Source organism: Parus major, chromosome 17 (assembly GCF_001522545.3).
Source record: "Parus major isolate Abel chromosome 17, Parus_major1.1, whole genome shotgun sequence".
In the NCBI taxonomy this organism is placed as follows: Eukaryota; Metazoa; Chordata; class Aves; order Passeriformes; family Paridae; genus Parus; species Parus major.
In genome coordinates, this window is record NC_031785.1 from 7,636,340 (window position 1) to 7,650,392 (window position 14,053).

The following is a 14,053-nucleotide window of genomic DNA, read 5'->3' on the forward strand; positions in this document are numbered from 1 at the left end:
CATCCAGGCATGAGAGAGCAGCACTGGGAGCGGGGTTTGGTGGCAGCTTCCCTCTGTGGGTTTAAGAGCTGGGGGGATTCAGACTCGTCTGTACCCAGAGCATCACCTCCAGCACCTGACACAGAAATCTCTGACTAGAAGGCTGCTGTTGTTGAGAAAACAGAGTGGAATAACAAAAAGAGCAGTTTATTCTCTACAGAAACACTTTATTAAGTATTCTGGTTTTCTAAACTTAATAATGGAGGAGAGGAGCTGAGCTGAGCAGCTCTGGCAGGCAGCTCAGATGGAGGAGAGCCATGTGCTCCCATCTGGGGGATCCATGTCAGTAATGATTTGCCTTCCAGTGACCCCTCGCCCATCTCGCTGCTAATGAGCTTTGCAAATGAGAAAGTGAGCAAAGGCTCCTTTTTTTAGTTTACATGAGCAGGAATTTGTCCAGGTGTTCATTTTCCTAAGGCACACTCTCCACAGGTTCTGTTGTGTGCTTGTGTCACCCCTGAAGGTGATCCTCCTCCTGCTGTGTTTGCTCTGGCCGTGCTGGGGGTGCTGCTGGGGGTGGTGGCAGAGGAGCTGTGCCAGCCCTGGTGGCAGGAGCCCACAGGGTGCCACACGCTGTGCTGGGGTGGCAGCAGTGGGCTCAGCCATCCCATTTTGTACCAAAGCACAGCCCCTGGGTGTGGGTGAGGTTGGATCTGGTGTGTTCCCAGGGGTGGCTGTGGGCATGTGGCAGCAGGCCCTGCCAAATCTGCCACTCCATGTCACCTTGGAGATGTCATCTAAAAGCGAAAAAAGCCTGTTTTGCAAAACAACAGATAAAAATAGCACTTCCTATTCAGCACATCCATTCCCTGTGCATACTCAAAATTCATTTGCTGACTGCAATCACAGGAATGAGGACCTGTGTTCTCTGGGATGGGAGGGGATGGGCTGGCATCCAACTGTGCCATCAGCCAAACCATGTGGAGCTGCTGGTGGTTCCTTCTCCCCAGACCCCTTGGCAGCAGCAGGGTCAGAGCACTGGAGCTGAGGGTCATGTTTACCCTTCAGGACCTGTGTTAGCACTGATAACACACAAGAAAATAAAGTTTTCTTTTCCAATGCCAAGGGCAATTTTCAGGGTTGTCTGTCGGCACAGAGAAATCAGTTCACTTCTGCATAGATGGAGTGGATTTGCAAGACCGTGGAATTGTATTTGTATGGTAAATGCTTCTCCTTGGATTTTGAGCAGACCATGAGCTGGAGTCTCCCCCTTTCCCTCTCCACAGCATGGATTAATCACCAGACCCTCTTCCCAAGCTCTGAGCTGTATTTCCTGGTGAGATCCATGGATAAAGGATGGGCTGGGAATTGGAGGTGAACACATGCAACCTGAGTCTAACATGGCAAACCACAAACAGATTTTTCTTTTGAATCACTGGGTAACAGTGATCCCTCTGTTTCTGTGGCTAAATCAATCCATGCTGTGTGTGGATGAGGGGAGTGCAGAGCTGTTTGACCAGGACCTGCTGGGGCACCAGCTTCCCTCCCACCAGGGTGGGACGTGCCACCTCTGCTCACCCAGACAGAGTTATTGACCGAGCTCCTTATTGATTTTGTAATCATTTTCCAACAGAGCCCCCCGTCCTGTGTCACTGCCAAGGCAGATCACAAATTGAACTGCCCCTAAATTGATGGGGCATTGATTAAAACTCACCACAATCATTGGTTCTCTGCTGCCCAAGGCAGGCAAATCAATGTCAGCAAGAACCAATCTGCTCCTTTATAAAAGCCCAGTGAACACAGGGTGAGTGCTGGCTTTCCAAACCCATCCCAAAGCCCAGGCTGACCCAGCAGGGAGTCAGGATTAGCACAAACTGGGTTGTTTGTTTCTTTTTCCCATGGTCATCTCTGACTCCTGCAGGCAAGAACATAGCTGCACTCAAATGGACTTCAGTTTTCCCCCACTCTGATCTATTGGTGGGGAATCCTCTCCTCCAGGGGCAGGGAGGTGTGTTATAAAGATTTATAAGCCCAGAGAAGCTGTGGTTGTCCCAGGAAGCACCCAAGGCCAGGCTGGACAGGGCTTGGAGCAACCTGGGATAGTGGGAGACATCCCTGCCCACGACAGGGGAGTTAAGCTGATTTTTAAGGTCCCCTCCAACCCAAACCATTCTGTGATTCATTGTGCTCAGTAATTGCCTCATCCACCTGTTCATCCCTGCAGAACCCTCCACGAAGAGCTGTTGCCTGGCCAGTACTAATTGCCAGGTTTGCTGATTCCCCTGGCTCTCCTGAGCAGGGACACATCCCGTGTTTTCACGTTGGCTCCCCAAGCTTTCTGTCCCTGGAGAGCTCCTGCAGCACAGCAGCTACTGCAGAGTTGGCTCTGCTCTGAGCAGGGATGGATGTGGAGAGACAGGAGCGCTTTCTTTTGCAAATGCTGTGCCGAGCTATTTGCCTGCTGTAATTAATGAGTATTAGGATGCGTAATTATGAACTGAAAGGAAACACGTTTCATGGTGGTTAAGAGCCAAAACTGGAGGAATATCCCAAGGGTGGCCTCAAGCAGAGTAGGATGAAGGGAGGGAGGGCTTTGCTGACCCACTAACCCAGTCACAGGGAAAGAACCATCTTCTTCCTCTGAGGGCTGGGGAAGGTGCTGAGCTCAGCACATGGATCTGTGCCAAGGCAAGAATTCCAAGTGCCAGCTCCAAAAAGCTGTGACTGATCCTCTGGCTGTGGTCCTGCAGCTCCTGCTGCCTTGCAGTCCCATCCAGTTGCCTTCAGCACCCTGGAAGATCCCTCAGGACCTCTGGAGAGCAGAGCCCTGGCTGCCCATGTGTGTGGAGGTGGGGGGAGCAGCAGAGAGGCGGTGCCGTGGAGCAGAGATGCTGTTTGCAGCCAGACCTCCCCGTGTCCTCCAGGGAGATCCTCTCTGCCAGTTTGCACAGCTCTGCTCCTGCAGCAGGGCTGGCAGACGAGGAGGAGAGCACGGGAGATAAGAGCTGGATCTGCAGCTCTCATCCTGGTGCTGTTCCCCAGGCAGCTCTGGGGCAGTGAAAAGCACAGATTGTCCTCAGTGTCCTCTCCTCCTCCATCATTCTGTGTATGCACCTGGAAATCCTCCTGCTCCCAAGTCTTCTGCTGCTTCCTGCTGCTAATTCCAGAGCTGTGTCTTTGGGACCCTGCCTGCTCTGCAGGGATGGACAGAATCCCGTTCCTTCCCTTCTGGCCTTACCCAGTGTCCCCAAGGATGGAGCTGAGGTTTGCAAACTTCAGCTCTAGGGCACAGGGGGCAGTGGGGGATCTGAGGAGGAGGGGGGAGGAATTGGCAGCAGACCAAATCCTTGCCCCTTTCCCAAGGGCGAGGTGACGCTACCCCATCCCTCACTGGGGACAAACTCATCTCCTCCAGATGGGGAAGGAGCTCAGCAGCTCTGGGACAGGAGCTGCAGGGTGGGGGAGCCCAGGTGACCTCTCGGTGTGTCCTGTGTCGCTGCAGTGCCCCGAGGACCTGCGGCCCATGAAGGACGGCACCGGCTGCTACGACTTCTCCAAAGGGATCGACTGCTCCGACGGCTTCAACGGCGGCTGCGAGCAGCTCTGCCTGCAGCAAACCCTCCCTCTGCCCCACGACCCCTCCTCCAGCACCATCTTCATGTTCTGTGGGTGAGTCCACCCTCGGCAGAGCCCTCCTCAGTGATCAGCCCCCTCCCCATCTCCATCCCTGCCGCCCATCCCGAGCCAGCCTGGAGCTGGTGGAGCTTCCAGCAGGGAAAGGAGACACCTGGCTTTCCTGAGGGATGTGTGAGGAGCAGTGTGAGCAGATGTACCTTCCTCCTCTCCCCCACTGTGTGACAGTACAGCTTGATCTGTGACTCACTGTGAAGGGACCCCAAAATTGTACATTGTGTGTTGGAGGGGAAGGTGTAGGATTTGTTTAAAAAATACTATTTCTAAAATTTACTCTTTTTTTTTTCCCTCCCCTGCGCCTCCCTTAAAAATAGATTCTCATCCCTGATTTTGGCCAGGATCTTATAATCCTACACAATTTAGCATTTTTCTCTCAGGAAAATCTCCCTGGCTGCAGCGTGCTCTAAAAGGAGCTCAGTGATTATCTGGCTTTATTCTGCACAGCTGCAGCCATCCATCGCCTGCCCCAGCCCCACGGCTGCTTCACACTCTCAGGCACACTCAGCAACCAACCCCATGTCCCAGTGTGACAGATTAGGATGAAGAAAGGGGGAAAAAGCCTTTTTGGAAAGAAAATGCCCACAAGCAAGAAGGGGAGTGAACTCCTAGCAGTAACTCCGAGGAGCATCCGTCAAGTCCCGATGCCTGCAGGTGCAGCAAAGACCTCACACAGCTCTGACTGCTGGCTGGTCCCTGGGAAGAGCAGCCCAGGGAGCTCTGCCTGTGCCAGCTTCTCCTTTATTTATCCCATTTTTGCTGGTTTGTTGTATTTTTTTTTACCCCCACTACCTTTTTTTATTATTATTTAGCAGCGCAGAGTGACTGAGTCACCAAAACACAAAACATTTTCTGCTCCATCCCTGCAGAAGGGGTTGGAAGTTCTTGTGGCACCAGCATCCTTTGTGGGGAGGGTCTAGAAAACCTTGGGACATTCCATGGCCTCCACACCCACATGAATCTGTATTTCAGCCTTGCAGAGACTCTTTCCCTTTGTTTGTTTGTTTGGTTTTTTGTTTTTTTCACATCTTTTTTTCATAATCCTTTTCCAAGGCTGAGCTGCACTTTGGGAACAGGCAAGGAAGAGTGTGACAGACGGGTGGGAGTTCTGCTTGCAGTAAAATGCAGTAGAGGAAGGGGAGAGGGAAGCAAGCCTGGGTAGAGTTTGGTGTTTGGGGTTGGTGTTACAGGGTGGAAGGAGCAGGGAGAGAACAGAGGTTTCCCAGTAAGGTGGGAGCTGAGAAAAAGGCTGGTGGAAGAGGAGGAGATGCAGGATGGCACATTTACAAAAGATTCCACCCTGGGTCTCCAGTGTCTGTAGGTAAATCACATCCCTGCTGCCTGCCTCAGTTTCCCTTCCTGAAGGGTTGAAGATGAGCATGTGAATCTTACCCAGAATGGGCTTGAAAGTGGGATCAAAGAGCAGAGGAGCAGCCAGGCTGGAGCTCCATCCTTGCAGGAGGGTATTTCTAGGTGGAAGAAGGATCAGGAGCTTGTTTTTGCTTTGCTGTGACCTGGGGAATGTTTGTACCTGAGCAGCAGACACACCGTGGGCTCAGCTCTGCTCCCCAGCATGGGGACAGATCAGCATGGAATGGTTTAGGTTGGAAGGGACCTGAAAACTCCTCTTATTCCACCCCCTGCCATGGGCAGGGTCACCTTCCCTCAGACCAGGGTGCTCCAAACCCAACCTCACTGCAGGCAGATGGGCCCTGCTGCTACAGGAGGGAGGGGAGTGGGGAGCCAAAGCCCCGTTCACTGGTGACCCAACCCAGCCAGGGCAGAGGATTTGGGCTCTGTGACCCTTCAAGTGTCCCAACAACCGCTGCAGGAGTTGGTGGTGCTTGGCTGGGTTTGGCAGAGGCTGGTGGGGTGGGGTGCTCTGTGCCTGGATCATTTCCCATGGCCTGTGTGCCCCACAGGTGTGTGGAGGAGTACAAGCTGGCCCCAGATGGGAAGTCCTGCCTGATGCTGTCTGACATCTGCGAGGGCCCCAAGTGCCTGAAGTCGGATGCCAAGTTCAATGACACCCTTTTTGGGGAGATGCTGCACGGCTACAACAACAGGAGCCAGCACGTCAACCAAGGACAGGTGTTCCAGATGACTTTCAGGTATGTCCTGGTTCTGCTCCTAGTTTTGGGAACATCAGAGTGCTGAGATGGGACTGAGAGCCAACATCTCTGGTTTGCTCATGAGGGGAGGAGAGCAAGAGGACAAGAAGCATCCATGGCTTTCCTACCTGCTTGTCCTTCCCTCTGGCAGCAGCACAGAGTGTGTCCTGTCAGATGAACACATCCAGCTCTGCTCCCTGGGCCTTTCTCAGGGGTGTTGCCTCATTTCTGTCTTCCATCTCCATGATATCCTGTAACAAGGGGCCATTTGATTGTGTGTAGTGTAAAGAGCATTTCTTTTGCTGTGTTTTCAGCCTGTGCCAGCTGGTTGTGTTCAGTGCCCCCATCACAGCCCTGGAAGGAGCTGTGGGTGTAGTGTGGTAAATAATGTAAATGAGCTGAAGGTAAATGCCTTCACCTTGCAGGGCTCACAGAGGAGAACCTACTGAATTCAGGGCTGGCAAGTGAGTTATTTAGTTATTTTTATTCAGGTCTTCTGAATGCAGCTGTATTTTGATCAGGTGGAAGCCAGGGTGGCTCTGTGAGTTTTGAAGCACTAATCACAGTCAGGAGAGGATCCAGCCCACATCCCACCCAGACACAGCTCTTCCCTGCCCAGCACCTGTTTCTTTCCTGTTCAGGCACCAACTGAAAATTTCTGCCTCTGATTCCAGCTGGAGCTGTGGGTCCTCATCCCTGCTACCCACGGAGTTTTTTCCAGGTGTTTTTGCCCACCTGATCAAAACTTCCCTGGCTGTGGATTCAAGCTGAGCTCTGGCCTTCTGCTCTCTTGATGGGAGAGGCATTACAAGCTGCATCAGCACAGAGGTGCTGGGAAAGCCACAGCCAGCAGAGCTGCAGCTTTTGCTGGAAGTGAGAACTGACAGGTCACAAAGGCAATTTTCCCAGTAGAATTCTCTTTGCATTCTCTGCCTCACATTATAATTGTCAGTGGGTCCATCAGAGCAGAGCCAGGGCTGCAGAGATAAAGTTTTCCAGGAGCTGGTGGGTCTAAGGGATGCTTTGTTGTTTCCAGGTAGCAAAACCGCAGTTGTCAGGGCTGAATTCCACCTGGCAAGCACACAAAGATTGTCTGTGGGGCTGGTTTATCCTGGGGCACGTGGCTTCTGCAAGTCCTCCCCTCTGAGGCATCCTGAGGATGGCAGATTTGGGCAGTCCTGAGCTGGACCTGGAGCAGTTCCTGCCGGGGTTGCCCTTAGGAAAAAACACCTGAGGTGTTGGGATGGCATCTTCTGGGGGCCAAGAAGTACTCCCTGGGGCTCTGCCTGACAGGTTTTGTGGTTAAAAAAGGGCTGTTAGTCCTCCTTCCCAGGGCTGGCACCGCTCCTGCCGTGCTGGCCACAGTGGGGAGAAGCTTTTCCCAGTGAGGAGCTGTGCAGTGACAGCCAAGTTCTTTGTACAGCCTGCTGTCACACAGGGGTTTCAGTCTCTTCTGTCCCACTAACAGCAGTGAGGGGCAGGAGAAAGCAGGTCTGAAACAGGAGCAGCCTGCAAAGCTGCCCACGTGGCTGTAGCGTGCGATGAAGTGGCTCCGCAGAGCTCGGAGGGAAGCAGCACATCTTGCTCCAGAAATGCTTCCAGCAGCCTGGAAGGTCAGCACAGCTGCCCTTTCCCAGCTGAGTGTAGGCTCCAAAAGCACCAGGCAGTGATGAGAAAGGCTCAGTTCCCTGCGTGCAGCGTCCTCCCCCACGGCCAGGCTGCCAGGGGTGTCGGCGGGTTACGGTGCAGAAGCACCATTACATCATCTCTTAACAAGGGAAGAGAAGGAGGTTAATGGAGAAGAAATTATTAACTAAAAGATGTAATTTGCCTCTGATTTTCATAGATATTCAAGAACCTCTCTGAGCATTAAGACACCAGCTGTTAGAGAAGCCCTTAATTTGGTGCATTTGAAACATAGCAGGAAGCTGCCTAATACTAGGGATTAAAAGCCCGTTTCTGCGAAGTAGGAGCAAGAACCTGCTATCAGAACAAGGGGCTGAGTATTTTAGAGGGACTTATGACTGCTGGGATCCTTTAGCTATGCAGATGTGACAATCTTTTGAACGGTGTCTGCTTCCCATGTCGCCGTATCTTCAGTGTCTTTAATAAATAGGATATTCTCAATCTGCCAGGCATGTCAGCATGGGGTTGGGAGGGAGCCTCTGTGCTGGGAAAAGCTGCCTTGCACACCCTGGCCTGGGTAACACTTATCAGTTACTGCAGGATTTCCATTCCCTGGGGGTCAGGGAGGTCTCTCTGCCACCTAAGAGGCTGTAGCACTTATTAATTAGAGTCTGTGCCCTTCTGGTGGCTGCAGAATGGGCCAGCACACCCTCTCTGGGCAGTTCCAGTGCTTGGTGATGGGACAGTGGAGTTCTTTCTCATGTTCAGAGAGAACTTTCTGGGCAGCAGAAAGTGCCTCTTCCTGGTGCCATTGATGGGCATCACTGATGAGAGCCTGCTCCATCCTCTTGGCAGCCTCCTGGCCATGCTCAGCACATCACTGGGATGTATCAGGTGTAGCAATGATGGCTTGATGGTATCTGAGCAGCTGGAAGGGCTGGGGATGTGCTGTGGGTACCCTCAGGATGCAGAGCACAGATGGGTGTGAAGATGTAGCACAGCCTGGGGGGGTCTCAGACCTCAGACCAACGTGTGGCTGTAGTCAGTGCTGCTTCAGATTTCGTGTTTCACCTTTAATAGATGTCATTTTATCCAGGGGCTCAGGCATTTATCCAAAGATTTCAGCTGTGTGACTGAGGAGATGGTAACACCCAGGGGATGGGTGGAGGGAGCAGATACTGGCTGCTGAGACCAGTGCCCCCAGCCACACTGGTTCCTGCTGTGTGCTCCACACGTGCTCCACACACGCCCCAGCACTGATGGAACACCTTGCTGTGCTGCCTAGAGCCTGTCCCTGCTCACATGGCCCTTTGTGCTGCTGCCAAGGACCCTTTTCCCCATCCACCAGGGACAGTGAAGCCACAGCCCAGCAGGATGTGAGCACCACAGCATCCCTGCAGCTCTGCTCCAGCCATCAGGAGTTAGGAGCTCTGTGGGCAAGCTGTTTCTGCACTGAGATGGCTTAATAACCACTAATTACTTCTGTGGAAGTTGAGGTGTTTGACTGCTCTGTTGGACATGACAGCATCAAGGTTCCTGCTCCTCCACCACATCATCCCTGCTGCTGCTGCCTTATTGCAAGGACTTAAATCAAAGCACTCCTCCAGTGCAGTCCCTCGGGGGCACTTTGGGAGGGGACTGAAGAGTTCCATCACTCACCAGAAGCTTCCCTTGGTCCTTCCACTGCTGAGCCAAAAGCACATTCAGAGCCGTCTTTTTCTGGGCACCCCTATCCTTTCCTTAAAACAGGTTGTTCCCCTCGGCAAAATGCTCTGTGAGGTTAATAAGTAGATGGGATTGGAGCTGATCTATTCCAGTCACACCTCCTGGTCTAGCTGAGAGGCTCAGCAATGGCTGCAGCTCACTAAAGACTGGATTAGAGCGATTTTCCCCCCGTTGCCTCACGGTGGGGCAGAGCCTGAACTCTGCGCCGTTCCCAAATCACTCAGGAATTATTTTCCAAGTGGGTTGTTTCTTCATTCTTTATCTGTTTTTGTGCTGCCTCTTTGCCATGAGGGAATAGATATTTTTGTTTAAAAGCTGTTTGCAGTTTCAGACTGTTGCTTTTATGCCATTAATATGGAGAAATCCCAAAATACTGCCCGTGGAGCCAGCTTTATTTGCTGGATTATTGCTGCATGGCAAATGGGATGTCAGGGCAATGCATGGCAGCTGGGAGCAGCTCTGTCCTCCCCAGAGTCCCTTCCCATCCCTAACTCTGCCTCTCATCCTGGTTCTTGCTCCAGCTTGGCAAAGCCCCAGGACACAGCAGCACCCACAGAGCCCCCATCTGATTCCTCCCAGCAGAGATGCAGCAAACCCAGGGAGTTTTGAGCTAAGTTTTGAGTTTTAAGGGCAGACAAGGAGCCAGAATGGTTTGATGGCTGGAGGCAGGGAGAGCATTCATGTTGGTGCTCCCTTCTCCATATCCAGGGAGGATGGCTTTGGAGGATCCAGGGCTGCTGTGCCGTGCCAAGCACCATCCTGCAAATTGGAATCACCTTTCCCTCTGCAACTCAGTCCCTGGAGGATGCTGTTCCCCTCATTCTCACTTAAAAAATGGGGCTGCTGCTTCTTTCCAGCCTTGGGGAAGGGAAGGGAGCAGGCTGGAGGTGGTGCTGAGGTGCCCCAGGTGTCAGGGGTGCTGCAGGGAGGGATGGACACTGCCCCAGCTGCTTCCAGTAGGCTCTACCTGCACACAGCTCCATTCATGCTGTCAGGCCACTGAGATATGTGGGGAATTGTCATAATATTGGTGGGGAGTTTGGCCAGTTCATTTTGAGTGTCTCTTCTTCCCCTCGATGCTTCTCATCCCTTAATAAAGCAGCACAGTGGTAGCAGGGTGAGCTGGCAGTGCCAGAGCTGTTTTGGGAAACATCTGCACCCATCCATTGTTCACCTGGAGCCCTCCCACCCATGGGTGCTGCCAGGGACTGTGCTGGGGGCTCAGCTGGGTGCAGCATCACATGTGGTGAGAGGCTGGAGGGGCTCTGCTGGTGCCCCTGGCTTGGAGCTCACAGGCCAGCCCTGGCAGGGACATCCTTCTTCCCCACAGCAACACGAGTGTCATGTCTGTAAGTGGTTAAATTAATGCCATTTCCCCCCACCCCCCTCTATTTTTCTCCCTTTCTCTGAAACCTCTGAGCACAGGAGTTATAATTGTGCTGTTTATTATTCCCATGCTGGAGAGCCCAGCACCAGCCAGTGCACCAGTGCCTTGTTTACCTATTACCCTTCAGGCCAGGATAATGGATGGATCTATTTTCCAGTGGCTGCCTTCCATTTCATTCATCTTTTTATTGTTTGTTGCTGCAGTTCTATTACCTGTTCACAACTTTGAAGCCTCAGAAACTCTAGTTGGAAGCAATGATGTCTTTCCAAGGCAGGCTAACGCCTCATGCCGTGGTCCTGAGTAGCAGCTAAGGGGTTGTTAGGAGTTTAGCAGCTCTGTGGAGGTGGGATCTGCTGTGGGATGTATGGGATGTTTCACAGCCCACAGACACACACTGTATTCTGAGCACATCTTCACTGGCCAGGCTCAGCAGCCAGGTTTTTTCCAATCCAGTGTATATGAAATTACTCTAATGAAATTAGCACAGCATTCCATCAGTTAGGTCACTGTTGGATCCCGTTCCATTGCAAAGTTTTCATCCCACCAAAAAAAGGATGACAGATTGTGGCTTTGACCTGGTGTTCCCCAGTCTGCAGCCACGTGCTTCTGCAGCAGGTTGGGAGCATTTTTTATTCTACATAAACAAGAGCAGGTGTAATGTCAGACAATGCAGGGTGGAAAAGAGATGCTTTGGAACAGAGATTGTTCAAATACTAGAGGTTCTCAGACTGGTTCTGCACCAGGTGCAGGAAGGATTTAGGAAAAGGGCTGTCAACATCCTTGGTGAACATGGACATGGCCATCGCAGCCACCTCCTGCTCCTGCTGCCCCATCCCAGCTCTCGATGAACCTCTGAGATGCCCCATTTCATTCCTGCCTGTGCAGGTAGCAGGATAACCTCACACAGTCACTCTCTGCTGTTTGGCCACTGCCTGTGAGAGCCCCACTGCTCCCAGCGTGTGCCTCAGTCCCAGGGGGGAGGAGAGAGAGGGATGGCCACGGTGGAAGCTGCCCCTGCAGCAGAGCCCAAAACCAATTGTACATCCACGATCGTGAGATTTAGATGAGGAAGAAGCTGCTCAATCAGAGGGTGGGCAGGCCCTGGCACAGGGTGCCCAGAGCAGCTGGGGCTGTCCCTGGATCCCTGGCAGTGCCCAAGGCCAGGCTGGACAGGGCTGGAGCAGCCTGGGGCAGTGGGAGGTGTCCCTGCCCATGGCAGAGGGTGGCAGGCTCTTTCAGACACCAGCAGAGCCCAGAGCCAAGGCCCTGACGCTGCCAGCACCCACTGGAGCTGATGGAATTTCAGCCACGGGCTTTTCCTGCCTCAGGGACCAGAACTTTCCTGTCCCTGGCAGTGGAGCTGCTGCCCCCGCAGTGAGGGATGCCAGGGAGCCGTTCCTGCTCCCCCAGCCCCAGCAGCGCCGCTGCCTGCGCAGATGTTTGTATTCTCCGCAGCCGATGAAAATATTCATTATCTCGTTAGCGGCTGCTGCGGCGGGGGAAGCGCAGATTTGCATTCCCACAGCTGATCCCGCAGCACACACGGAGCTGCCACGAGCTCTCTCCTGCCAGGCCCACCAGCGTGGCAGGGAGCGCTGCCAGCGCCCTGCACGTGCAGCGGGAGGAAGATGGGAGAGGGATGGGGAGGAAGGGAGGGTGCTGCGGGGTTTGGGGTGTGTGTGATGTGAGGAGCAGTGCTGGTCCCTGGGCAGGATCTGAGTCTGGGAATGCTGCTGAGGTGCCTGTGTGAGTTGGCAGGGTTGTGTCTCCTGCCTCTGGAAGCTCCTTGTGGGACTGGAGGTGCAGGGTCTGGGGGAATCCTCTTTCCTTGGGAAAGTGGGCAGGGACATGGGCTCTTCCTGCAAAGAGCCTGCCCTGCCATGGTCACTCCACATTGATTCCTCTGATCCCACACAGCTGTCAGGGGGTTCCCTGAGGTCTTCTGAGTCCACCTTGTGAAAAATTGGTGGTGACACCCATAAGGATTTGGGAGAGAGGCCAGCAGTGTGCCCAGGTGACCCAGATGACCACTGGCGTCTTGGCTTGTACCAGCAATAGTGTGGTCAGCAGTGATTGTCCCCTGTACTGCTGAAAGGCACCTCAAATCCTGGGCTCAGTGCTGGGCTCCTCACAAAAAGAAGGACAGTGAGGTGTTGAAGTGTGTCCAGAGAAGGGAATGGAACTGGGGAAGGTTCTGGAGCACAAGTCCATGAGGAGCAGCTGAGGAAGCTGGGGTTGTTTAGCCTGGAGAAAAGGAGGTTCAAAGGGACACACTGAGGGTTTGGTCTCTTCTCCTGGGTGACAAACAATAGGACAAGATAAAACAGCCTCAGGTGATGTTTATACTAGATATCTGAAAAATTTCTTCACCAAAAGCGGTGTCAAACCCTGGCACAGACTGCTCAGGTCAGTGGTGAAGTTATGCCGTCCTTGGAGGGATTCAAAAGGATGTCACAGCTGGGGACATGTTTCAGTGCTGGCCTTGGCAGTGCTGCATTAATGGTTTGACTCAGTGGTCTTAAAGGTCTTCTCCAACCTAAATAATTCCATGATTGTATGGACAGGAGAGGAGGGATGAGGGGCTGGCACTGGGTACTTGCAGAACCAAGAGCTGGGCAGAGCTGGGGTGATCCATGTGCCACCCCCTGTTTGTCACCGCTCCCTTCTTGGTGCCCAGCACTGCCAAGCCTTCACTGTCCCAAGCTCCTGTGGCACCCAGGAGTTTTTCCCTTTCCCTGTGCTGTGGGGAGCAGTTCATGGGATGGCCTGCTGGCCTTTCCCATCTCTGACTTTTATGATATTAATTATAGTGGTGTTACTGCACAGTTAATCTGCATTATTAAGAGATGTGGTGGAGATTGGTTTTATAATAACAGCTCAGATTTATGGAGTACCTTTCATCCCAGGGGGTCTTTATTGGCTTTATAGCCTTGCAGAGAGGAATTGCTGCTTCTTCCTCATCTCACAGAAGCTGCAGCTGCTCCTGGGCCATGGCAGCTCTGTACCCACTCAGAACACATGAAAGCAGGGGTTATGTTCAGCTGAAAAGCAAGAGGAGAGTGAGCCAGGGGGGTCTGAGGCAGTAAATTGTAATCACACGACTTTAGGATGCGATAGCAGCATTTTTCCATCGCTGTATGGACTCTGTGCTGGTCCCCATTAGCTGGGCTGTGGGTTTGTGCTGCTCACACCATGGGGCCCCTTCAGTGCCACCTCCAGGGACAGGGCTGACATTCAGCAGCCTGTCACCGCTCTTTCTTGCTAGTGCAAGCACTGGTTGATGGAGATTCCCCATCCAAGGACTAAATCAGCTTGACATTGACTTAGCAATGCGAATCCTTGCCCCAGGCAATGCAGTCAGGAACAGTCACCAGCGTGGGGACATCTGAGCGCTCCACAGCTATGCCAGCTGTCGAGCCATACCTGCTTCTGAGGTAGCTGCAGGGTTGGATACAGTCCTCAGTGCAGCAGAAAATCTTGCCTTCCTCCTTCCCATGCCAAGTGTTCTCTCCAGAGGTGGAGGATTTGCTGTTCT

At 52.9% G+C, this 14,053-nt stretch overlaps 1 protein-coding gene across 1 annotated transcript in view; it reads left to right on the forward strand.

Moving 5' to 3' along the window:
* The window catches only part of ASTN2 (astrotactin 2), a 252,911-nt gene that overhangs the window by 121,457 nt on the left and 117,401 nt on the right, over positions 1-14,053 (forward strand). The window contains exons 12-13 of the mRNA XM_015644984.3: positions 3,482-3,648; positions 5,592-5,780. Of these exons, the coding sequence (XP_015500470.1) occupies positions 3,482-3,648; positions 5,592-5,780 (356 nt within the window). The remainder of the gene's footprint in view (positions 1-3,481; positions 3,649-5,591; positions 5,781-14,053) is intronic.